Here is a 27,658-nt window from a genome sequence, read left to right on the forward strand (position 1 = left end):
GTCCAAGTGTGGAATTGTATCAAAATAGTAGTAAAATGCCTTCAGTTTCAAATACTGTACATTTGTATAGCGCGGGACCCTTGAAAATGCAGGGCCCGTAGCATATGCTACTTTTACTACTGTGTCAATCTGGCGCTGAGCTGATGCCAACATCTCCCCAGTGTCCAAATATATATCACAACCTTAAGTATGTCAAAACAATGGAGAATCTAACTGTCCCTCGACCTCAGTCTTATAGCCACCGATAATGAAACATTGCCTCCTATTTCTGTACTCTCCACAGAGAGGAGACTGCCTCTCATGCAAACCAGTGTCAACCCTTTTCAGAATCTCTAATATCCTTGTGAGATTCTCACATTCCCCTGGAGTTCAGTAGACTGGGAATTTCATAAAACCAAATGGAATATTAGTGCATCTGCAGGTGGTACCATAGTGAGTTTATTATATAAACAGAACACCTATCAGTAAAATGGTATGGAGACCAAAATTACACACAGATACCTCAGCTTAAGCACAATTTTGCTTTGTCACTATGACAAAGTAGTGTTACAGGTTATAATATGGTTATGAATAAAAATCTTTAAAAGAGATAGATTGTGGGAGGGTTTAGTGTAGGTCACTTCACAAACGACCTCTCATTTAGAATGCAATAGCTTTGCTAAAGCTAGATGTTGAGGCTCCGACTGATTTTGCAGAGACAATGGAACTGCTTTGGAAAGAACTTCAAAAGGAGGTGCAAATTGGAACAGAGTCCAGGCCCAAGTGCTGATAAGATCTTTCAAAGATTGGTTTGGGAGAGGTATTTGGTTTTTATAAGCAGGAAAGAACAGGATTCTTGAGAGAGAGAGAGAGAGAGAGAGAAATCCATTCTACAGTTGCAGTTGAGGCTGCAAAATGGCAAGCTGGCAGGCTTGTTGTAAAATCCAATTTTTGAAGATGGGTTGTGAGTTTTGAATTCAGCCTGTTCAAAACTCTCGTAGCCTTTACAAGAGGAAATGGCTGGTTAAAGTGTTTCTCCTGACCTGGAAGAAGAGGTTGTCATTTAGAAAACCCATGACACAAGACACAAGAGAAACTTGTCCGTGAACTACTCTTTGTAGACCTCGTTGTCGATCCTTGCATCTGATGAAATGGTGCAGCCGAGATAGGTAAACTGGTTGACCGTTTTGAGTTTTGTGTACCCGATGGAGATGTGGGGGGGGGCTGCTAGTCATGGTGGGGAGCTGGCTGATGGAGGACCTCAGTTTTCTTCAGGCTGACTTCCAGGCCAAACATTTTGGCAGTTTACGCAAAACAGGAAATTTCTTGGTGCCTGCCACATTGACCACCGCCAGTGGGCTGATCTCGCCTCAAACCGTGCATCTTGGCGCCTCACAGTTTGGCGGGCAGCAACCTCCTTTGAAGAAGACTGCAGAGCCCACCTCACTGACAAAAGGCAAAGGAGGAAAAACCCAACACCCAACCCCAACCAACCAATTTTCCCCTGCAACCGCTGCAACCGTGTCTGCCTGTCCCGCATCGGACTTGTCAGCCACAAACGAGCCTGCAGCTGACGTGGACATTTACCCCCTCCATAAATCTTCGTCCGCGAAGCCAAGCCAAAGAGAAGAAGAGAATGATGGGGTGAGTTTCTTCAGCAAGACACTGAAGTGACTGATTGGAGGAAATCAGTTTGTGTGCATCCAAAGAGCAACAAATATCTCTCTGAAACCAACAAGAACCTTTCTGAGTGGAAACCATTTAACTTTAAGCACCAGAGCCTGATGGAGATTCATAAATGTTGAATTCTGTGCACAGTATAAGAATTGCCTGATACTGGTGAACTTGGAGAAATGAAAAGTGAATGATTGGACTGTGAAACAAAGAACTTTTCTGAACTTATACACACATTACATATACTTGTGCTTAGAATTAGAAGGGGATTAAGTTAAGTTAATAGTATTAAGTTAAAGTTTGATCCTGTTTTTATGTTTTTTTTTAAATTAAAAGTAACCTTTGTTTAAGTAATGATTTGTCTTGGTGAATTTCTATTGCTGCTGGGTTTTGGGGTCCTCTGGGCTCTTAACAGTAGAAATAGGTTTATCCATTCTCAGGAGATCAAAATACCCTCCTCATACTTCCAAATGCTCTGCTTCATTATATGCAAAGACCTGCCCACTTTCAGTCTTTAAAAGTGATACCAAACCGTGAAGCTAATTTCAGGCAGCATCAATTCCCATGATAGCCTCTACCTGTAGCACTGGCAAGGATCGAATCCAAAAGCAGTGCCTGTGCTAGCAGCTGCACTTGCACTGAACTGGTGGACCACAGAGAGAGATCAACTTGCACAAGCCTCTTCCTCAGTCTGAAATTTAGCTCATTGAGCCAATTAAATCTTGAGTTTACATTCAGACAGCTAGTCGAGAAATGGCTGCCATTCACAAGAGAAATTGAGTTTAAAAAATATTAGCAGAAGACATTTTCAATTCTTAGAAACAGTGAGAAGATGTTAGAACCTTTTAATATTTTAAACCATGATTCATGTTGTGACATTTCCCAAGTGTAACTGAACATTTGTGAATGTCAAATACATTTTCTGCATCATTGTATGTATAGGATGATCCAGTCACACTGTATGTGTAATGCGTATCAAAAGATCATCCAACAGCGCCTTTCGGCTGGCAGCCACTGAACCCAGGATGGAGCCTCACCAATTGTCAAAGTCATTCTGAGGGTGCAGGGGGCTCTGCACTCCACCGAACCAGAGCAGCACAAATATCTCGAACCGCTGAGGTGCTGCGGAAGATGAGCAGCAGGGGAGGTGGAAGAGGAGTGCCATGGGGAAACATCTAAACAAGTCTACAACTAAAATGCTTCTCGACTTGAAGGCAATGAGAGATGGAGTAAGTTGTTTGCTCAAATTAATAAACAATTGAAAATGGGACATCTTTGTTGCATTTCCATTCCCTCTGTGTTAAATGATCTTGTGATACAAGGTGTGTGCAGAATAATAAACACTACGATTACAATAATTTTCATTCTGAACAATTTAATAAAAAACTGAAGATCATTCCATTCATAAAAATGGGCCACCTATCAACAATTATTAGCTTCATACTGTGATAGTCCAGATTCTATCACCAATGTGTATATGTACAGATGGTAGTGTAGGATGACTGTGATTGGCTGAGAGTGTAGCCCCACCTACTGGCAGGTCTGAAAGGATTGCTCCTAGCCAGACCAGGTCATTCTGGACTGGTCGACCTACTTGTGATACGCTCCAGTCTTTTCCTTGGTTTGGATCAACAAGTCTTTGGTTCTTTTGATACGCATTACACATACAGTGTGACTGGATCATCCTATACATACAATGATGCAGAAAATGCATTAATGTGTTCTCCCCCCACAGGCTTTCCACTCTGCAAGACTCTATATTGGCTATTATAGAAAAGATTCAAAGTTGAATTATATGATTTCCCTTCTTGCTGAATGACTCTACTGCTCTGTTTCAGGAGATAGGTGGATGGGTGTGTAGGAGTTGGTGACAGTACAAAATTGCAGGTCAAGCTTATTGTCATCTGATTGTATAAGTACAACCCAATGGAGCAGTTTGGGTTGTACTTGTACAATCAGATGACAATAAACAGTTCTCTGGTCCTTGGTGCAAAACACATACAACCAGACAAAATACATGCGCGAACAAAAAGTAGCAGTTCCTTAGATCGTCCAGCAGCCTCACTGCCTGTGGGAAGAAGCCGTTCCTCAGCAAGCAATAATGTTGATCATCAGATGAAAATATATTCCTGCAGAGATGACAGGTTGCCAATAGGGTCAAGAACTGGACCTTAGTAAACCAGATTTTGTTTTTTTAATGCTAACTTACTTGCTACAAAAAGGTGAAAGAACCAGCTTTACACCCCTCCCTTACCCCCACTATCAGGTGAAATGTAGCAACATTTATCACTGACATTGGTTCAAACCAGTCTATTTGTTGTCCCAAGCTCAGATTAAGTGCATATACTTTCCATACATTTCTGTAGCAGAAAATAGAACATGTTGCATTAATGAGACATGGGATGGCCATGGGACATTTGCTGGTTACCTGTCTTCATTAACTGCTTAACCATTATTATTGGTGGTTTCTGAATGGGGCAACTGTACCTCGGGACTGCTCTTTGCTCCTTAGAAAATGCCTCTGCTGCACTGCTTATTGGTGCTTATTCATTTAAACTCCATTGCTTCCCCCCACCACCATGCAAAGTGACTTGCATAGATGTACAATCAAATTTTGGCCCACCTCAACTTGAGCTCTTGAGAAGAGATACTCCAAATGTTCAAGAAGCAACAGAATTGGAGATGAGTAGCAGGCACCAATTAGTTATCAACCCAAGAGGTTTCCTCAGCTGACAATGCAGTTAGGTTTTCCTCTTATTTGACTAATTGGTTTGTCATTAAGAATCTAAAAAAAATCAATTTGCTGGAGAAACTCAGTGGGAGAAAAAGAATGGTCAACATTTCTGGTTAGAACCCTTCCATCAACTGTTTATCTGCAATCTCTTGAGAGTCTAAAGAGCTACATTTGCTTACCAATTTTGAAGGAGCAACTTTGATTTAGATAGAGAAAGGAGCAACTTTTAATTTGAAATTAACTGGATGCATTTCACACAATTCTAACTTGAGTCCATTGACACAAAAGCCATTGGATAGGACTTGGAAACAGAATGAAGAGCATATTCCTGTTCCCTGCCATCTGCACATCTTGCACGTTTGCAGAATACAAGACTGTTTGTCAAATTCTTCAAATCGTTATTCAACACAAGTCGATCAAAATTACTGCAACTGTGAAATTGTAAATAGTTCCAAATTTCAACTGTTTCAATGGAAAATGTTCCTACTTTAAAGATATTGGAAGCCAATAAGGCCCCAAGCTGATACTCCAGCAGGTGAGATTTGTTCATTGCCAATTACCTTCCCTTAAAGATTTATTAATGTCCCCCTTAAAGCCTGAAAGATTTTTCTTCCTTCAAGAACACAAGAAATAACATGAGGAGCAGGGCATTGGCCAATCAAGCCTTCTCTGCTGTTCAATGAGATCATGGCTGATCTGGCTGTTCTTCCTACTCCCTAAACTATTAAAATTATGTCCCATAGTTCTCATCTTCTCTGATAGGCAACCTTCCTGCTTCCATCTTATTTCTTGCTCTGGAACAAAAAACAATTGACTGGATTAAGCAACACCTGTGGAGGAAAAGTCTGATCAATATTTCAGATCGAGACCATACATCAAGACATTGCCTCCCTCACCTCTATCCAGCCTTTCCAGGTGAGTCAGAGATGCAGGCACACCTCCTTTCACTTGGTCTATTGCGTTTGGTGCTCTACATTGGCAACACCTGGCAACCATTCTCCAGAGAACCTGTGTCCTGTCCACAAGTGATCCTGAGTTTCTGATTGGATGATATTGAAACTTCCTTTCCCACACTAACCTGTCCTTTGCCTTCTCCACTGCCTGGGTAAGACTAAATGGAAACCAAAATGACTGCATTTCTCATTCTATTTGGGTAACCAACAGTCCAGTAGCATGAACATGGAATTTTCCAATTTCAGGTCACCCATTCTTCTAGTTTTCCTTTCTCATTCCCAGCAGTCCACCTTGGGCTTCTGTCTTTTTGTTAACTTTCTCTATCCCTTTTCCCTCCTTGCCCATCAACTCTCCTTGATTTATTTCCACCTATCAGCCCACCATCTCAACATTCACCTACTGGCTCCATTATTCCTCTCATCTTTCCCCCACCCATCACTCACCATCCTGACTGAACTTGGAGCTGACCAGCCCATCTCACCTCTCCCTCTCACTTTCCAAAAATGGCTGTTGTCTCTCAGATACATGGCTTTAACTTGAAAAGTTGACTGTCCCTCTGCCTCCACAGATGCTGCTCAACCTGCAAGTTCTTCCAGGATTTTGATCCAGATGCTGTTATCTGCAGTTGCTTGCATTTCCATTCTAATTTTCTTTCTTGGGTTTGTTTAAGATGGCAGCCTATTATATGAGCAGCTTGTTACTAAGAATGCATTTTGAGAGACAAATGAAAAACCAACGACACAAAGTTCATATTTGTTATCATCTGACTGTACATGTACAACTTTAGTCTGGACCATGGTGGAGCATATAATAATCCATTATTGTCACATACTACTACATTTGGAATGTAACATACATTGCCACTTTGTCCAGCACCCCTCACAGAAACCTACAGCACCTGGTGTTCCTAGGTGGTCTCTTCTCTTAGTACTGACCAGGCATGAGCCTGCTTAATGAATACATAAAAATGAAATTTAAAATAAATAAAATTATTTTGGGATGATTTATTCAGTTACAGGATATCGTTCATCAATGTCACAATCTGTGGGAAGAAACTATTTCCCAGCAGAGCACACTTGATTTTGTTGCTCCTACATCACCTTGATGGTTGGTCAAATATGTTCTGGATGGAAAGGGTGCTCTATAATTCTTTTTAAGCCCTTTTAAGGCAAAGCTCCTGGTATATGTCATCAATAGAAAGGAGACTCCAGTAATTCAAGATTGCAGCAAAGGATACAAATTTACAGAAATAAATATGAATTAAAAGGAAGCTTGGGGGAGGGGGGGGGGGAGAGAGGAAAAAAAAAGCAGTTTGCTAGAGGCTGGAAAGAAAGTGTTAGTTCTAGCACCCGTTCTTCGACATCAATGGAAGGGCTTTGCCTTAAACACTGGGCCAGGACATGCTGGGAAACATTCAATTTCCGCTGCAAACTATTGGCACTTCCCCATCTAAGTAGCAGCAAGTCCTAGGTACCTCATGTACAAATTCATTGCCAAGCATTTTCCTGCTTTCATTATGACTTTGAACTCCCCAAGGAGTCTGCTGGTCGAGCAAAAAATCAGTTCCCCAGCATTTGTGGACACTGAAACAAACAGCATTTACTGAGCAAAGTGAATGAAGGTCATCAGTTTTAAAAGCAGAGAGAAAGAGAGTTTGACAGCTGAAGACAGTAATCAATGGAGTGATTAGAATAAGTTTACAAGTCGCTGGAATTGAGTAATCTTGGAAGTTATAAAAGAATAGGGAAAGTCATTTCTCGACTCAGAGAATGTAGGCCAGAGTCATGGTGGTTGAATGGACAATCTCAATAGGAACAGCAAAGATTCGGAAGAGGTCCAGTTTGGAGGTATTCCCTCATTCGACAACCACCTTACATTTGTCTCTGGTACACTGTTGGCCTCAATAAAATTCAGTACGTCTTTCCAATATCTTAAAACAAGATAGCATGGTCTCCAGTTCTGAAATTTTGAACATGAAGCACCCACCTTGTGTTCATGACACATTTCCTTCAAGTATTTATTTTCTCTTCACAATGAATATAGAAGTACAGTAAAATAATCTTGATTAAATCTTCACTACAAATCTTACATGTTGCATTTTGACCCATTTCTGGGCCTAGTTGATAAACAATATTCCGTCACCTTTTGTTAAGTACTGATGTCTGCAAAGCTATGATTGCATTATTCCCTCTAAAAGTCACTATTTTGCCCAAATTCTGCTTTACTACTTGGTGCCTTTTCAAAACAATGTATTGCTTCTCCTTTGGCTTTCCTTTCAAAGTTCACATCTACTTCTTCCAGCTTGGCTAAACTGGAGGTTGAAGTTCACTTAGTTACTCCTTGCACTTCGCGAGCCATTCCCTCCAACATGCTGAAGCCTCCCATCTTATCATCCAACCGTGGTTGCTTGGCTATGCAAGCAAGGCTCTTACCTTTCAGGGGGACACACTGAATTTTTCATTGCACAAAATACTAATTTAAGTGGTTTCATGTAAACAGCTCAACTTTGACTACTGTGATAATACCTCTCATCGAATCAGAGTGTGCCTGATTTCCATTTAAAATCCTGCTTTATGACTTCATCTTCTCCCTGTTCCATTCTCTAGAATTGACATCATGATGGTCAAATAGTTCAAAATTTAATTTGAAATTTAAAAGATGATTAGGTGTTGTTGACACAGCTCCATAAAGTTTGATTCTGACCTCTGTATTACGTGGAGTTTGCATGTTCTCTCCCTGTCAATGCGTGGCTCTCTCCCTGTCAATGCGTGGCTCTCTCCCTGTCAATGCGTGGCTCTCTCCCTGTCAATGCGTGGCTCTCTCCCTGTCAATGCGTGGCTCTCTCCCTGTCAATGCGTGGCTCTCTCCCTGTCAATGCGTGGCTCTCTCCCTGTCAATGCGTGGCTCTCTCCCTGTCAATGCGTGGCTCTCTCCCTGTCAATGCGTGGCTCTCTCCCTGTCAATGCGTGGCTCTCTCCCTGTCAATGCGTGGCTCTCTCCCTGTCAATGCGTGGCTCTCTCCCTGTCAATGCGTGGCTCTCTCCCTGTCAATGCGTGGCTCTCTCCCTGTCAATGCGTGGCTCTCTCCCTGTCAATGCGTGGCTCTCTCCCTGTCAATGCGTGGCTCTCTCCCTGTCAATGCGTGGCTCTCTCCCTGTCAATGCGTGGCTCTCTCCCTGTCAATGCGTGGCTCTCTCCCTGTCAATGCGTGGCTCTCTCCCTGTCAATGCGTGGCTCTCTCCCTGTCAATGCGTGGCTCTCTCCCTGTCAATGCGTGGCTCTCTCCCTGTCAATGCGTGGCTCTCTCCCTGTCAATGCGTGGCTCTCTCCCTGTCAATGCGTGGCTCTCTCCCTGTCAATGCGTGGCTCTCTCCCTGTCAATGCGTGGCTCTCTCCCTGTCAATGCGTGGCTCTCTCCCTGTCAATGCGTGGCTCTCTCCCTGTCAATGCGTGGCTCTCTCCCTGTCAATGCGTGGCTCTCTCCCTGTCAATGCGTGGCTCTCTCCCTGTCAATGCGTGGCTCTCTCCCTGTCAATGCGTGGCTCTCTCCCTGTCAATGCGTGGCTCTCTCCCTGTCAATGCGTGGCTCTCTCCCTGTCAATGCGTGGCTCTCTCCCTGTCAATGCGTGGCTCTCTCCCTGTCAATGCGTGGCTCTCTCCCTGTCAATGCGTGGCTCTCTCCCTGTCAATGCGTGGCTCTCTCCCTGTCAATGCGTGGCTCTCTCCCTGTCAATGCGTGGCTCTCTCCCTGTCAATGCGTGGCTCTCTCCCTGTCAATGCGTGGCTCTCTCCCTGTCAATGCGTGGCTCTCTCCCTGTCAATGCGTGGCTCTCTCCCTGTCAATGCGTGGCTCTCTCCCTGTCAATGCGTGGCTCTCTCCCTGTCAATGCGTGGCTCTCTCCCTGTCAATGCGTGGCTCTCTCCCTGTCAATGCGTGGCTCTCTCCCTGTCAATGCGTGGCTCTCTCCCTGTCAATGCGTGGCTCTCTCCCTGTCAATGCGTGGCTCTCTCCCTGTCAATGCGTGGCTCTCTCCCTGTCAATGCGTGGCTCTCTCCCTGTCAATGCGTGGCTCTCTCCCTGTCAATGCGTGGCTCTCTCCCTGTCAATGCGTGGCTCTCTCCCTGTCAATGCGTGGCTCTCTCCCTGTCAATGCGTGGCTCTCTCCCTGTCAATGCGTGGCTCTCTCCCTGTCAATGCGTGGCTCTCTCCCTGTCAATGCGTGGCTCTCTCCCTGTCAATGCGTGGCTCTCTCCCTGTCAATGCGTGGCTCTCTCCCTGTCAATGCGTGGCTCTCTCCCTGTCAATGCGTGGCTCTCTCCCTGTCAATGCGTGGCTCTCTCCCTGTCAATGCGTGGCTCTCTCCCTGTCAATGCGTGGCTCTCTCCCTGTCAATGCGTGGCTCTCTCCCTGTCAATGCGTGGCTCTCTCCCTGTCAATGCGTGGCTCTCTCCCTGTCAATGCGTGGCTCTCTCCCTGTCAATGCGTGGCTCTCTCCCTGTCAATGCGTGGCTCTCTCCCTGTCAATGCGTGGCTCTCTCCCTGTCAATGCGTGGCTCTCTCCCTGTCAATGCGTGGCTCTCTCCCTGTCAATGCGTGGCTCTCTCCCTGTCAATGCGTGGCTCTCTCCCTGTCAATGCGTGGCTCTCTCCCTGTCAATGCGTGGCTCTCTCCCTGTCAATGCGTGGCTCTCTCCCTGTCAATGCGTGGCTCTCTCCCTGTCAATGCGTGGCTCTCTCCCTGTCAATGCGTGGCTCTCTCCCTGTCAATGCGTGGCTCTCTCCCTGTGCTTTAAATAGCAAAGATAAAGACATAACCAATATTTCGGGCTTGAGCCCTTCATCATTGGGGACAGGTGTCTGAACAAAATATGTGGGTGAGGGGCAGGGGGAGCACAGTCCCAGAAATAGGAGGTAATAGGTGGATAAGTAAGGGCAATTGTAGTGAACTGGGAATTCACTACTCATGTGATGTTCTAAGGTTCCTCTCCCAACTCCAGCCCCGCATATCCAGATATAAACCCCGGATCCCTGCCAAAACCCCAGTTCAGTCCAAGGAATATTGTGTTATTTTTACTGAATAAAAGCGTGTTGCACTCTCTCTGGTCTTGAGTGCTCTCAGTCACGCTACAGCAGGCACACCAGCAAGCAGGGGGAGGAGGGATGGCTCTGTAAATGGAGAGGAAAAGAGGTGGAGAGCTGGACAAAAGAAGGCAAAGGGAAGGAACACAGAGAGTAGGAAGCAGAAACCTATGTTAATGCCATCCAGTTGGAGAGTGACCCAGACAGAAAATTAAGTGTTTCTCCTACAATTTACAGGTGGTCTTGGTGAAACAGTACACCTAGCCATGGACAGACGCATCAGCAAGGGAGTGGGGCACAGAATTGAAGTGGTTGGTCATTGCAGACAGAATGAAGGTGCTCAGCTAAACCATCTCCCGGTCTGTGTCTAGACTCTCCAATGTAGAGAAGGTCACAACAGGAACACCAGATGTGGTAGATAACTCCCGAGGATACACATGTGAAATGTTTCTTTACTTGAAAGGACTGTTTGGGGTCCCAAATGGGAGGTGGCGTGGGTGCAAATGTGGCACTTCTGTGGCCACAGGGGAACCTGCCACGGGGGCAACTGGTGGGAAGGGATGTGGATGAGGGAGTGGTCCTACAGAAGGTGGAGAGAGGAAAATGTGTCTTCATTTCTGGGTGGTGGAAAAATATGGAAGATAACATGTTTGATGTGCAGGCTAGTACGGTGGTAGGTGAGAGCAAGGAGAATCTTGCATTTGTTACATCTGGGGGCAGATGAGCAAGAACTGGAGGAGATGAGAGTAAGGGCCGAGTTGATGGTGGTGGAGGGGAGCCACGTTTGTGAAAGAAGGAGTACATTTCAGATGATCTGGACTGGAAGACCTCATCTTGGGAACAGATACGGCAGAGATGGAGAAATTGAGAGAAAATAGAATCCTTGCAGAGGACTGGACGTGAAGAAGTGTCGTCGAGGTAGTTGTGGGAGTTTGTGATGAAATGTTCATTTGCACTTTAGTGAAAAGACACACAGATCCATTAAAATGCCTGCAAGATTTTCTGCTTTGAAGATGTGCATCTGTACAGATGGAAATGGATTAAGCGTTTTGGTCACTTTTTAAATAATACTCATTTTGAGGAAGGATGGTACAGATCAGATACATAAAAGTGGTGAAGAAGATGATATTAGATCCACTATTCTCATACTCTCACTATTTCTCGATAGAAACATCCTCAGCTATTTCAATGATCTTTTCTAATCAAGAGTGAAACAATTCCTTCACAACTAAGTAGCAGTTAGCTCAATTTACAATTTGTCTTTTGATGAAATAGCCCACTAACTCAATGACAAGAGGATTGACATTACTACATGCAGATTACACTGTTGCTCAACCAGGGCACATGGAGCCATTCTAAACAAGAAATAGATTAATCTACCACATGATCGTCAGCAATACAAATTCCCCACAGATTCCACCCCCTCCCCCAACCAATTTTCTACCTCCCAGAGACCACCACTAACCCAAAGCTGATCCAGACTAGATACATCCACACAGTGCTGACTTGAGCTGGGCAGCTGCTGGGTGATCTGGAACAAGTACCTTGACTTCCTTCATCAGCCTGCTCAGAATCTACAAGACTTAATAGGCCAAACACATCTGCCATTACTTGGCAATCTCTTAATTTTGACCTCATCAGAAAATTCAACACAGAGACTGATAGTCCCAAGTTTGTTCTTCACAGAATAAAGTGAGCTGCTTGAACAACCAATTGTAGATGTTCACCTGTCAGAATCATCTCATTTTGATTGGAGTCACCAGTTGTCTATCTAATTACAGATTTGTGACTGAAATTAGAACAGGAAATCAAATATTATATCTTTTTTTTCCTGATTATTTATTCTCTTGATAATTAACTGCATTTCTGAACTTCAACCAAGTCTCCAGGTCAGGACACAATTTTGTGGAACTCCAAAGAGATTTACATTACGGGTTCTCTACTGTTCCCAAATTATCCCAGAAGGTCAGAGTTTCATTACAACATCACAGATAGTTTTTTTAAGTGGAAGCCAGTGGGGAGGCATTTAAAAACTACTCCAAGGGACCTACTTACTGTTTTCATGAGTTACAGTTTTCAATTGTTCTTCCAAGTTGACAGGTAAGCTATCCAGAAACTAGGTAAAAAAATACAGATTTTTGACTCTGAAGATGCTTTTGCATTCGCCTGCTCCTTTAACCAGAGTCCACTCACCCCACATACCACCCAAACTTTTTAAAACACATAGAATTTAGTTTTTAAACCTTCAATTCCCCCGCATTTCTCTTTATGCTGAGTGTGTGCCTGACCTACTTTATCTCTGCTTCTACGAGAATCTGACTTTTATTATGTGGGTAATTAACACCCCTTAGTCTCAGCAGTGGGTTTGAACAATTTCCAACCTACCATCCCTTTGCTCCACCAGTGGACTTGACTCGAGTCCATTTGACTTAATTCCCTTCATAAACCAACTGTCACTTCCTTAAAGCTTGAATTTTCAACCATTGGTCACTCATTTGTAACATGTCCTTTTAGTGTATGCATTTTATTTCAAATGTTTACATCGCGAGTAGAGATATTTCTCTACTGTAAATGAGGATGATGGAATAAACCATAGCTTAGCCTGCAGAGGTAATCGTTGTTAATATGTGACTAGGAAAATGTGACTTTATTCATTTGTTTACAAAAGCCTACTGCTGTCAGCTGACCTTGTGATGGCAAAAGTTTTTGACACTTGGTTGATAAACTGAAAAATAACGTGGTGGAATTTCCTGACATCTGGTGTGTGCAAGAGGCCAGAACATCAAATGACTAATATCTACCACTATAAAAAAAACTGAAGGGAAATATTGGCAAGGGCAGGGTGTACAATGGTTTGATTAAACTATCCCAAAGGACCGAGCACTGAAACTGCACCAGATTCTCTTCTATGATGCTGTGATCTTTTTTTCTCCCCAACATCACATCATTAAAAAAACTTTGATTAAAGTATTTCTAAGATAATTGGATGTTTTGACAATTCTAGAACAAGAGGGCATAGGTTTAAGGTGAGAAAAGAGACCGTAAGATTTAAGGGGCAACATTTTCTACCTAGAAGGTAGCCCCTCTCTGGAGACACAAGAGACAGATGCTGGATGCAAAGAGCAATCTGCTGGAGTTACTCAGCAAGTCAAATAGCATCCACAAGGGGGAAAAAATGGAAGATTCAGTCTTGAAAGGTTAAGACCTAAAATTATTACCATTCTTCCCCTCTTTCCCCCCCCCCTCAAAAAAAAAACCAATGTTTTTGGACCCATTGAGCTTCTCCAGCAGATTATTTTTTGTTCCATACCTGGAACTAGCTGCCAAATTAAGCAAATACAATTACAAACGTTCAAAAGTCTTTTGGTTAGATATATGGATTGGAAGGATTTAGAAGCTCATGGACCAAATCAAATGGGATCAACCCAAAATGCCACCTTGGTGGGCATGGGAAAATTGGGCCAAAGGGTCTGTTCTAGCTTTATAATTGAATAAAACTGCACCTTTGAAGTTTTTGTGGAGGGGGGGGGGGGAAAGAGTCCGATTACTGAGTCAGGGAATACATTTAAATCCACCCTGTTATGTCCTTTAACAAAGTGGTCTGCATTCCTAACCTTCAATTTCTGCAGAAACCTTCCCAAGACAAGATCAAAAGTGGATCCAGTCACCCCTGTTCCCTCTAACGAGGTTAAATGAGCTTTTAGTGTTCAAGCCTCGAGGCGCAAAAGCTTCTCTTAGGTGTTCCGTTCGTTCCAGCAAACGCTTGCATTTTTCATACTATTTTTGGGAGGTTATCGCACTGAACACAGAAAAAAAATGACCCAACCACACGATTGCATTAAAAATACGAAACATTGCCATTTTTTAGACGTAACTTAGTTCTACCAGCAAGGACATTCACTGCATTTCATCCCTAAAAGACCCGAAAGCAAGGAAGTGTGCAACACGTCAGTGAAGGAGGGAACCAGACGATGGGGAGTGTATGTAAAAGGTACAACGTTAAAACGGCGCCCCGTTTCGAGAGGCAAAAGTCAGCGCACCTTTCGAGGCGACGCAATAGCCACGGGAATAACGTCAAGGTGGAAGCCAGAAGGAATAATTCTGTTACCTTTCTCATTCACCATGACCATTTCATCAGTCGCGGTCCCTGCAAGGTTGGCAACCCCCTCGACCAGCGGCAAAGCCCCCCTCCCCACTTGCGGCTGAACACCGGTCGCAGCCGCCAGCACAGACCGAGAGCGGCTGCTTCAACGCGGAGCTAGTGCGCGCACCCGTTCGCTGCGATAACGCTTCGCTGCGTGCGGAAGGCGAAATTCTCGGTCGCCCTGCCCCCTTCGATGACGCAACCCAGCAGCGATGGGGGAGGTGGGACACGCGCGCAGGTGGGGTTGCCCAACACTCAGGCGCTTCTCTGGGTTTGACCTCAGCCAAACATCACAAGGTCCAGTCAGCCAAATGACCTTGCTGGGAATGTTCAGATCAATAATTAAAATTTCTCTTTCGTTTCAAATAAAACCTGAAATGCTGGAAATCAGCCAGCCAGACAGTCACTGCCATTTTCTGCCCAACTCCCCTTCAAAGTGAAGCAGTTCAGTCAGAGCTTTTACTCCTCATGATGGATGGGCTCCCCTCCACATGGCAGAAACACAATGCCTATTGGGTGGTGTTCAGTCACCAAGCAGGGTCCTGAGTTCTCACCTGCCTGCGCTTTTAATTCTCCATTGTCCCCCATTGACCGCTCTTGGTCTCTCGCACGGTTTCGGTGAAGTTCCAGTTTAAATTGAAAGGATAGCATCTCATCTTCTGATTTGGCTCATCAATGAATTTCGGATAACCAGGATTTCCAGTTTGTTTCAGAACTGGCCAGTTTTGATGATGGGCCATCTTCTTCCAGTATTAACTGAGTTTCCCTCTCTCCATATGGGACCCGACCCTGAGATCCTGAGGGCTCTTGACAAGGTACTTGTAGAGAGCATTCTTTCCTCCCATGTGAAAAGCTAGGGGGTCATTAATCTAAAATAAAGAATCCACCATTTAGAACAGGCATGAGGCAAAATATTTTTGGCAAGAGGGTCTCGAGTCTTTGGAACTCTCTGATATCTTTAATGTGGATGAGCAAAGGGATAAAAAGTTATCACAAGCAGACAGAAATATCGAGTTGAGTTTCTCGTCGCCATGATCTCATCACATCCAAGGAGGTCTGAGGAGCTGATTGGCCAACACCTGGTCTTAATTGACATGTATGCATGATCAGAAGACCCACCCCAGAGGAGCCAACTATGCCACTGCAAGGAGTTTTCATCTGCCTTCCTTCACAAAAGCTACAGGTTTTTGCCACTAACCCCAATTTTATAAGATTGCCAAGAAATTAACCACCATTTTTTTTTATTGTGGTCAACATGGGTTGCATGTTGGTTTAATGGGCATTTGGATCTCCCAAAACAAATAAGTTGAGATCAGCACTTTGCACACTGTCAGGATAGTGTGGTAAAATGGTGTCAGGACTGGCTGCAGATCTCACAGCGGCCATGTGGTGACTCTGTTGAATGCACCAAAACCAGTCAGCTGTACCCTTCCCAGAGCAGCTATATTAGAGCTGTGGAAAAAGCTGCTCCAGGAGATGGAGAAAACATGAAGAAAAGGGGCCAGGTGCTCTCCTGGCAGGATCAACATGCTTGCCATAATGGTCGTACTCCATTGGATGGTGAAGGCTCATTCCCTAGCCCAGTAACTCTGGGAGAATTCATTTGTATCAAGTCTGTAAATAGTGAAGAACCTCCATGGTTCATTTTCCATACAGCTAAGTATTGAAAACTGAGACCAGACTGTGCTGTGTGTAAGACATCAGTGTGACAATGGAGATTTAAAATTTAAAATTTAGACATACAGCACGGTAACAGGCCCTTTCAACCAATGAGCCTGTACCTTCCATTTACATCCAAATGATCTACAACCCCCAGTACATTTTTGGTGGGTGGGAGGAAACCAGAGCACCCGGTGGAAACCCACGCAGACAACATACAAACTCTTCACAGACAGCACAGGATTCAAACTCTGATCCTGGTCATTTGCACTGTAACAGCATTGCACTAACCACATCATTAACCATGCTGCGCAGAATATTTATCTATTGTTTAATATTTATTATTTCTTTTTCTGTTTGAATTTTCAGTCATTTAAATTTTTAGTTGGTGTGTTATTATGTTGGCTGAAGCAAACAAGAATTTTGGTACATCTGTACATTGTATTGATATGTCTGACAATAAATACACATGGACATTAATATTAGTCTTGCTGTCTCGTTGCCTGCCTCTATATAATGTGCATGTAATTTTTCAGTGAGTGATCTGCAAGATCATAGACTGTCCCCAGATCACCAATATCCACTGACAGTGTCATAAATGATGTTATCAGGTGTGGAACTAATGAAGGACAAATGTCAGCCAGGCTAAAGCAAAATGTACAGAAAGTTAACTGTTCTATTTCCATATGGATGTGACATCAGCAGGAAGAAATCACAAATACAATCTGTCCAAGTTAAGCATAACTGCTGTTGTGTATTATATCCACATTAAAATGTTTACAAATGGGTCTCATTTTAGAACCATAGAACATTATAGAACAGAAATAGACCCTTGAGCCCTTCTAGTCTGTGCCAAACTATTTTTCTGCTTAGTCCCACTGACCTGCACCAAGTCCATAGCCCTACATATCCCTCCCATCCATGTTCCTGTCTTAAATGTTAAAAATGTGCCTGCATTCACTACTTCAGTTGGCAGCTCGTTCCACACTCCCACCACTCTCTGCGAAGAAGCTCCCCCTCATGTACCCCCTAAACTTTTCCGCTTTCACCCTTAACCCATGTACTCTGGTTTATATCTCACCTAACCTCAGTGGGGAAAAGCCTACCTACATTTACTCTCTCTATACCCCTCATAATTTTAAATACCTCTATCAAATTTCCCCTCATTCTTCTATGCTTCAGCGAATAAAGTCCTAACCTATTTAATCTTTCTCTGTAACTCATTTCCTGAAGTCCAGGCAATGTCTGAGTAAATCTACTCTGCACTCGTTCAATCTTATTGATATCTTTCCTACAGTTAGGTGACCAAAACTGCACACAATACTCCGAATCTGGCCTCACCAATATCTTATACAATACAAAAATATCCCAACTTCTATACTCAATACTTTGCTATATGAAGGCCAATATGCTAAAAAAAAACTCTCTTTACAACCCTATCTACCTGTTACACCACTTTCAGGGAATTATGTATCTGTATTCCCAGATCCCTCTGTTCCACCACACTCCTCAGTGCCCTACCATTTACTGTGTATGTTCTTTCTTAGTTTGTCCTTCCAAAACGCAAGACCTCACACATCTGAATTAAATTCCATCTGCCATTTTCTAGCCCATTTTTCCTTCTGGTCCAGATACCTCTGCAAACTTTGAAAACCTTCCTCACTGTCCACAATATCTCCAAACTTAGTGTTATCTGCAAACTAACTGATTCAATTGACCACATTATCATCCAGATCATTGATTATAGATGACAAACAACAATGTTCCCAGCATTGATCCCTGAAGTACACCATGAGTCAAAGGCCTCCAGTCTGGGAAGCAATCATCCTTTGCTACTCTCTGGCTTCTACCCCATAGAGCCAATGTCAAATCCAGTTAATAGCTCACCATGAATACAGAGTGTCTGAACCTTCCTGACTAACCTCCCATTGGGATCTTGCCTTACTAAAGTCCATGTCGTCAACATCCACAGTCTTTCCTTCATCAACTTTCCTGGTAACCTCATCAAAAAACTCTATCAGATTGGTTAAACATGACCTACCATCCACAAAGCCATGTTGACTATCCCTCGTCAGTCCCTGGCTATTCTAAAACTAGTATATAATCTCTTAGAACATAGTCCAAGAATTTGTTGACTCCTGTTGTCAGACTCACCAGTCTAGAATTTCTAGGATTAATTTTGGAGCCTTTTTTTTAAATAAATGAACAACATAAGCTATCCTTCAAACTTCCGGAGTCCCTGCAATTTCTACATTAGCCACCCTCAAGGTCCAAAGTGTTATCTTGTCAAACCCTTGGGATTTATTCACCTTTATTTGCTTTAAGACAGCAAGCAGCTCCTCCTTTTTAATCTCTATAGGTTCCATGGCCTCAGTTCTGTTACCCTTACTTCCTTCAACTCTGTGCCAGTTTGCTGAGTCAATACTAATAAAAGAAAAACCCATTTAAGAACTCCCCAGTCAATACTAATAAAAGAAAAACCCATTTAAGAACTCCCCCATCTCTTTTGCTCCATACATAGCCGATCACTCTGATCTTCAAGGCAACCAATTTTGTCCCTTACTAAAGGGAGCTTCTTCGTACAGAGCGTGGTGGGTGGCACGGTTGGCATAGTGGTTAGCCCCATACTTTTACTGAGCCACCGATCAGGACCAGGGTTAGAATCCCAAGCTGTTTGTAAGGAGATTGTGCATTCTCCCTGTTTCTACATGGTTTTCCCCAGGGGCTCCGGTTTCCTCCCACTGTTCAAAACATACTGGGGGCTGCAGGTTTACTGGATGTAAATTGGACAGCACAAACTTGTGGGGTGAAATGACCTGTTACCGTGCTGTATGTTTAGATTTATTCTTTTGCTCTTAATATACTTGTAGAAACCCTTAAATTTTTCCTTTGCATTGTCTCCCAAAGCAACCTCATGTCTTCTTTTAGTCTTCCCAATTTCTTTCTTGAGTTTATCCTTGGATTTTTTTAAAAAAAATCCTCAAGAACCTCATTTGCATTGTGTTGCCTTTACCTGTTATGCACCTCTCTCTTCTTCTGAACCTAATCCCAAACATCCTTCAAAAATTAAGCAATAAGGCAATCTTTTGTAAAAGACTGAGACAGATACATGAATAAGAAAGTTTCAGAGGGAATATGGGCGAACCATAGGCAAATAGATTTAGCTCAGAACGGAAACTTCACCAACACATTCAAGTTGGACTGAAAGGCCTCTTTTCATGCTGGATAGCTTGATGACTCAAGCATTACATTCTCCAGCAAATGGCTTTGTTCCTCAGGCACTGAGACATTTACCCAATTTGAACTAATGGATTCTTATTTACTCACAGATTATATTTATTGGGCTAAAGGCCATTCCAGATTCAATCCATAAATGAAAAGAAATACTCACCCTTATAGAGTATATTTCTAGAGGACATCCAAAAAAACACTTAATAGCCAATAAAATATTTTGAAGGGTAGTCACTACTGAGTTATAGGATATAATTCAATGCCATGCCATTGGAAAGAGGACAATCTTAAGTCCTTCTCTCTGGACTGGATCTGAACCCAAGGGTTCAAGATGGAAAAGGAGAATTCAAACACATTGAAACACACAATCTTCATCTTTCACGTTCATTTTCACTGAATTTCTAAAAACCAATGTTTTTCACATTTATCTCCTGATCAACATGTCCATCCATAATATATTATACTCATATTTATTAAAAGTACCCACTCCTGTGAATGTTATTACTTGTGAGACTTGTGCCAGGTATTAACTAATAAATGAAACCTGGATACAATTCAACCATTTTATTCAGCATGAGGGAATGCATTACTTTTCCACTGATCAGAATTTTTTTTATCCATTAACTTCAGTATGTAGCCATGGCCAAGAGCTGCCAATGGGTCCAGTAATAATCTAAGTAAAAACACAATACTCGAGAGGAACTCAGCCAGTCAAACAATGTACTTTATGTAGCAAAGATAAAGATACATAACCAATGTTTTGAGCTTGACTCCATATCTTGATAAAGAACTCAAGGCCCGAAACATTAGTTATGTATCTTTATCTTTGCTATATAAAGTGCACTGTTTGACCAGCTGAGTTTCTCCAACATTGTGTTTTCACTTCAATCACAGTGTTTTACTCCAGAAATAATCCCATCTCAATGATAAACCAACAGCTGACTTTGGATAATAGCACCGCTTCCCCCTAACCCTGGCAAGTGATTCATTTTACTGCTTGGTCAGTGGCTATTCATTCAGACTTATTTTGGGCATGACTATCAGAAGTATTAAACAGTGGAAAGCAGGGCCCATCCCTCAATTCCATGTCAATTCAAATATATTAATGAGCATTTAGTCCATTCACAATCCTTTGGCACTTTATTGAGTACAAACCTCCAATGTAAATTATAACAAAATAGGATGACTAACCTCTCATTTCTGGATATAAAGACACTGAGCTCTCTCTTTGCTCTTTGGAACTCTAGACACCCCAGAGATCATTCCTTTAGCAAAAGGTTACTGCTTCTACTTAGCAAAGATTGAAACTTTGTTTGGAGCTTTTTACATTGTGGAATTTTACCTTTATATTTTATTGCCAATTTTAGAGTGCATTTTATCATCAATTAAATATTTGGACACACCTCTTGGTGTTATTGATGATTAGTAAAAGTATATAAATCTCTTGAATTTACAAGACAAAGTTTGCTCCAAGCAGTGAGGACATAATAAATGTTAGAAATAGATTTCCTGCTTCCAAGGGCAAAGCAAGAACACGCAAGCATGTGATTGACGGCAGGTTACTGACATCAAGCTACAGAAGTATTAAAAGCAATTTTGTGAGGAGTTTAGACCTGGTAGCAAGCACCTTTTACAAGGAGGTTACTCACACTAGAGTGAGAGTTTCAATAGATGCAGTAATGAGATCCTTGCATCTGTTCACATGTATGTATAAACTATACAGGAAAGTACATATGCCTTAATGAATAGAAATATAATCAAGTCAAGTTTATTGTCATCTGATTGTATAAGTACAACCCAATGAAACAGTCTTCTCCGGTTCTCGGTGCAAAACATGCAGACATAACACATACAAACAATACATATGGAGGACAAGTATTTATCAATACAAATAAATAAATATTGTTTTGTACATACAAGAGTCTCGGATGGTTAATGTGAGGAGTTTCTTTGGCTGTTCAAACCCCATGGGAATAAACTGTTCCTCAGCCTGGTGGTACTGACTCTGATCCTCCTGTATCTCTTCCCTGACAGGAGTAGCTGAAAGATACTGTGTGTAGGGTGGAAGGGGTCCTCAATGATTTTGTGTTCCCTCTTAAAACAATTATCCTGGTAGATCACATCAGTTGGGGGGTAGGGAAGTGAGACTCCAATGATCCTCTCAGCCACTCTTATAGTCCTGTGGATTGACCTCAGATCCATTTCTCTGCAGCAACTGTATTGCAGCTGGCCAGGACGCCCTTGATTGAGATCCCGTAGAAGGTTGACATGATGGTGGCCAGTAGCCTTGCCCCCTTCAGTCTTTTCAGGAAATGCAGTTGCTGTTGCACCTTCTTGACAAGTGAGGAGATGTTGAATGTTCACAATAGGTCACTAATTAAGTGAACTCCAAGGAACCTGGTGCTCTCCACTCTCTCAACTACAGAACTGTTGATGTGTCATGGAGGGTCGTCATTTCTAGTCCTCCTGAAGTCCACAAGCAACTCCGTTGCCTTGTCTACGTTGAGAGTCAGTGTTCCCACTGTTCTCTGCAGTGAGATTCATCGTTGTTGCTGATGGGGCCGACGACTGTGGTGTCATCTGCAAGCTTGATGACTCTGTTGGAGCTGGATCTGGCGTTGCAGTCGTGGGCCAGTAGCGTGAACATGAGCGGGCTGAGTACACCGGTGCTCAACATGACAGTTCTCAACATTCTGTTACCAACCCAGACAAACAGTGGTCTTTCTGTTAGGTTGTCCAGGATCCAGTTACAGAGAGTGATGCTGAGTCCCAGCAAGGACAGCTTCTCTACCAGCCTCTGGGTAATGATCATGTTAAATGCAGAGCTAATCAATGAACAGCAGCCTGGTGTATGAGGTGTCACTCTCTCACTGGGTCAGGATGGAGTGAAGTGATAAGGCTATAGCATCATCCATGGAATAATTTCATCTGTAGGTGAATTGAAATGATTCCAATGTCTTTGGGAGGTGTGTTTTGATGTGTTCCATCACTAGAAGCTCAAAGCATGTCATAATGGTTGAGGTTAGTGTCACTGGGTGGTAGTCATTGAGGGCTGTTATTGTTACCCTCTTGGGTCCTGCGATGATGGAAAATAACAGTGCTCAGATACTGCTGTCAGATACTAGTATTTTTTTCTAGATCATTTGCCAGACACCGGAATTCACAAAATGTCTTGTAATAAAGGCATTTCCAATTATTTCTCCAAAAATTTTCCAAACATATTGTCAGAAAGTCCACAAATATGGCGCATCATCTTCCTGCATCACAAACCCAGTGTTTAAAATATGCTTGTGCATAAACAAAGAGTTATTTCACACTTTACCATTCAACTGAAGCAATCATTTGCCTTTTTATACAATAATATTTTCTCTCCATCTTCTGGAGCTGAACACCAGACCAGCTATTGTTTTGTAATCATTTAACGATTACTAATTTATAAGCACACATCTGTACAACAAACAGACTGTGGAGACAAGACTCTAGTGATGCGAGGTCCCCTCATATCTAAACACATCAAGGCAATGATCTTCTGAATTCTTGGTGAACCCAATTAGTACTACGGTCATGTAATCTCCTGACCAGCTCTGTGAAGACCAGTGCAATTCATTACTCCAAATCAAAAGTTGTAACTTTTTACCTCCTCTTGTTTGACATTTGAGTTTTGCAATGTAGCTGCAGAATTTCAGTGGCTGAAACTACAGGCAGAGTATCCACTGGTAGTGAGCCTTCCAGCCTAACAATTCCTCTTCAACAGGAAAGGAACATGGAATGTTACCATTCTAGACCTGAAATCAGTGAGATAGCCTCTCTAAAATGTGATGGGGAGTGAGAATTCACCATGGACCATCATTGGCAAGAAACAGTTCTTCATTTACTGTTGGATCAGAATTTCTCAACCTGTGGTCTGCGGACCACGAGTGATCGATTAGCTTGACATAGGTAGTATGAGGAAAAAATGCCAAAGACAAATACAGTAATGCCCATGGAATTCAAGCAACTGGCAACCCCAAGCAAAAAAAAATCAAGAAAATAAGTATTTTAAAAAAAAGAAATAAAAATGTAAATAAAAGTTTAAAATTGCACAAGTAAATGCTCTCCGAAGCAACACACAACCCCTTGGTGAAGATGGGAGCAAACATTCAGACAACAGTGCCCAGTCGTGCCCCACACACAGCAGCTGTTTGAATAAAGTTGTGTTTGAATAAAATGGAGTTGCCCAGATTGAAGAGTTGACCGATGCCAGGGCGACTCGACCAAAGTGTCTCCTTCTCTATCCCTGCCTAGTAAGAATCTTTATTTTTATTAGTATATTATTGAGAATATTAGTAAGGCTTTATCTGTAAACTTGGTGGGGGGTAATTATGATAGTGGCACCGTTACAGTGCCAGCGACTGGAGTTCAAATTTAAATTTAAATTTTGTAAGTTATGGGAATGACCTGATTAAAGTGAACTTTTCATAATTAAGGGCTACAATACAGATTTTTTTTTCATATTACTTTGTAATTTTCCTGCATTTATTCTTAATGCAAGAGTATTAATGAGGCATTTTGTAAGAGTGCGTCTCAGGCAACTGGAAAATTTGCATCTTCGGCATCTATCAATTCCCGTAGGTGGCGAATACCAGGGTTTTTACTGCATAACTGATAATATGTAAATTTGACAAGAACTTAAACAAAAATTCTCTTTTTTTCCCCCACTGAAAGAAAAATCTTGTCAGTGATTTGAGAAGAGATTCGAGCTGGGTTGCTCTCCTCCCCACTGGCAGTCTGTATGATACCCAGTAATTCTTTATAAACATCATCAAATCTAATATATCAGAATTTAAATTTATTATTTAATCATTCTTCACGTCCTAAAGTTGTTTGGGGAAATAAATATTGGCTATGATACCTGCAGCACCATAACAGTAGAACTTCCCAAAACACTTGTCGAGAATGATTACAAATTAAAAGTTGGCATCCGATTGCTGAAGGAGATTTTTGAGCAAGTGATCAAGGAAACAGGTTTTCAGAAATTTAGAAGGCTGAAGGTGAAAGATTTGGGGAGGAATTCCAGATCTTAGGACCTCAAGAGGTTAAAAATAGTGGGGTGCATAAAGTCCAGGATGTACAAGGAGACAGAATGGATATGAGCAAAATCAGTAACAAAGTATGGGAAATGGTTGGGGCGAGACTATGGAGGCATGAGAATTTAGATAAGGAGTATGTGAGTGATGGTTGAGGAGAGCACGCCAAGAGTTAAGATGCAAGCAGCAGATATTTAGATTGGACCAATTTTATGAGAGCAAGATAGGCTGTCACTTGTTGAGCAGCCTTTACATCTACATATGCTGCATTAGACAGAGATAAAGCATCCTTGGCCCTCTAAGCCTAACGTCTATGAACATTGAGAGATCAGCTACTCGAGTAGTGTCACATCAACAGCCTTGCACTTAATGTTAGAAAAATCAGGGAGCCGATTGTGGTTTTTTGGAGTGTAGAGCTCGTCGAAAGAATCAAAGACTTGTTGATCCAAACCAAGGCTATTATTAGCAAAAGACAGGAGCTCTTCACAGGTGGCCGACCAGTCCGGAATGATCCGACCTGGCTAGGGACACAACCCTTTAAGGCCCAGACAGTAGGTGTGGCTAAGCTCTCAGCCAATCGCTGTAAGCAAAGTCTAGATACTGTAACTATATACACTATATACATTGGTGATAGATCTGTACTATCACAGGGAGGAAACCAGGAGAACACAAGCCAGTCCTCATTGAGGGGTCTGCAGTGGAGAGGGTCACAAATTTCAAATTCCCTATTCAACATCTCTAAGGATAGGTCCTGGGCCCTCCATGTCAATGCAATCATGAAGAAGGCTTGCCAGGAGCTATACTTCATGAGGTGTTTGAGGAGATTTAGTATGTCGTCAAAGACTTGAAAATTTCTCCAGGTGTACTGTGGAGAGCATTCTGGCTGGTTACATGAAGGAGGTCCCAATGCACAGGACAGGAAAAAGCTCCAGAGAGTTGTTAACTTGTCCAACAACGTCATGGGCATCAGACTTCACTTCATCAAGACTAAATACAACAGGTGGCATCTGAAGAAAGCAGCCTCTATCCTTGAGAACCCCCCACCACCCAGGCAATGCCACCATGAGGGAGGAGTTACAGGAGCCTGAAGATGAACACCCAACGGTACAGAAACAGCTTCTTCCCCTCTGCCATCAGATTTCTGAATGGACAATAAACCACAGATACTACCTCACTTTTGCCTATTTTTAGGTATGATTTATTAATTTTGAAATGTAATTTATAGGAATATTTGGAGTGTAAAATTCTGCTGCAATGCAACACAATAAAATTTGTGATATGTCCATGACTATAAATGTTGATTCTGATTCCAAATATTAAGTCAGTTTTAACAGTGATTAATTTTGGATGAGCCATCATGGGGTATGAGGTCTCAATGAATCCAAAGGCAAGCATTTCATCATTATTTTGAGATGAGGAGGGAGGGAGGAGGCTGAAATGGAAGAAGCAGACCTTTGAGAGTCAATGAACAGGCAGAATATTTCACAGGCACAAAGAGAAGCTCTGAATGAAGTTATCAAAGTTTGTGAGTTGTGCACAGAGTAATAAAAGCAGAAGAGAAAACACGTCAGGCTAAATTTAGAATCCCTGAGAAGATTTTAAATTACTTTGCGCAAATGTGTAAAAAGTACTTGGAAAGCTCAGCAGAAAACATATTTATTTTGTTGACGATTTCAATGAACCGAAGGAGGGAACAATAATTTTCAGTTGAATAAGTCAGATCAAATAAACTCATGAAAATTTATTTCTATTCATTAGAAAATGTGGCTTGCTTGCAGCTGAATTACAAGGCAAAACGTCGATAGACGACTTGATCCAATACCGCGATTTTCAATTTTTTTTTGCTCAGTTCAATTATCTTCTGATACAAAGTGCAAGACCAGATGGTTCATGCTGATGAGAAGTGGTTTAGCAGCACTGATTGTGTTTTGTAAATGAATCGCCAGCTGAAACAAAGCAGGCTCTTGCTTGTTGTTGAGGTGTACTGACTTCTGATAAATTATCCACAGCTGCTCTCCAAAGATGCTGACAGTTCCACACAACCTCATCTATTTTCCATTGACTTACAAGGAGAGGACGCAGCGTATCCCAATGACAAACAGTTTTTTATTTTCCATTTATTTCTGTTCTGGAAGTTAATTGAAAAGAGGTGAAGGAAGCAATATCACAGAGTTAACTACCTGGGAGGCATTACATTATGAAAAGGTAAGTTATGCATCACCAAGACCTCACATCTACCTTTAGATCCTAATTGAGGTGAGACCTGATTCCATGAGTTGTATTATATTTTTAATGAACTGAATAAAATATAATGTGCAATAGTTCCTTTCTCTAGACCAAATCACTCCAATCTCACTACAAAGACTGCATAAGAAAGCTGGATTATCTTAATGAATATTTGATCATACTTTTCCATGCTGATTCTCATTGTTCCAACATCTGGTTATACAAGTTAATGAGGGATTAAAGTACCATCCTCATCATGGCAGCTGGGTATCATTAGGAAGAAACCCATCTGTAGTCAACACTAATAAATGCCCGAGTCTCAGTCACCGTCTCCTCTGCTACGCAGAATGTTCCATCGGTCAGCCGCAGCGGAACCAAATGCGAGTGACGAAGGACAAATTTCTTCACAATGTCTCCTTTATCGTACAACTTCTGATAAGTTGAGCCATTAGGTGCTCTGTGAGTTAACATCAATCCAAATTGTGAAGGATATATGACCAAACTGGATTATATTTGCAGACATTATAAAAATGTCTATAATGATTGTCAGGACTGAATATGAAAACTCCTCAGGTTTGGTAATGATGTGATCACTCTCAACTAAACATTCTGCTACCTGATGAAAATGTCCAATTTTAAACTTTCTACTTCCTGGTCTTCCCTTCAGGGAAGCATCTGTCATTTCTGCAGGGAAAAAGTATGTTTGAGATCAACACGGAGAAGCTGCAAATGGAAAAACCTCGCAATTAGAGAGGTTGGGTGAATTTATGACATTGTTACTGCAGCAAATTTCCTGAATGAAAACGGCTGCTATTGTACTGCGGACCTGTATGAGCTAAGAGTTTCTTTTTGCAATTACACAAACAGGAAGCACAGTCCAACAAGTTTCAACAGATAGCGACTGTTCAAACG

The 27,658-nt window shown here is 42.3% G+C and overlaps 1 protein-coding gene across 7 annotated transcripts in view; it reads right to left on the bottom strand.

The window, feature by feature from the left end:
- Positions 1–27,658, bottom strand: part of ablim1b (actin binding LIM protein 1b) — a 284,014-nt gene that overhangs the window by 178,986 nt on the left and 77,370 nt on the right. For 5 of the 7 annotated variants that reach the window (XM_069900020.1, XM_069900019.1, XM_069900018.1 and 2 more), the window contains exon 1: positions 14,529–14,711. The exons of the other annotated variants lie outside the window; for them this stretch is intronic. In XM_069900020.1, coding sequence (XP_069756121.1) covers positions 14,529–14,550 — 22 coding nt within the window. In that variant the 5' untranslated portion in view covers positions 14,551–14,711. Of the gene's footprint in view, positions 1–14,528; positions 14,712–27,658 lie in introns of those variants that run through there. 7 annotated transcript variants of the gene reach the window in all.

Source organism: Narcine bancroftii, chromosome 10 (genome assembly GCF_036971445.1).
Source record: "Narcine bancroftii isolate sNarBan1 chromosome 10, sNarBan1.hap1, whole genome shotgun sequence".
NCBI lineage: Eukaryota > Metazoa > Chordata > Chondrichthyes > Torpediniformes > Narcinidae > Narcine > Narcine bancroftii.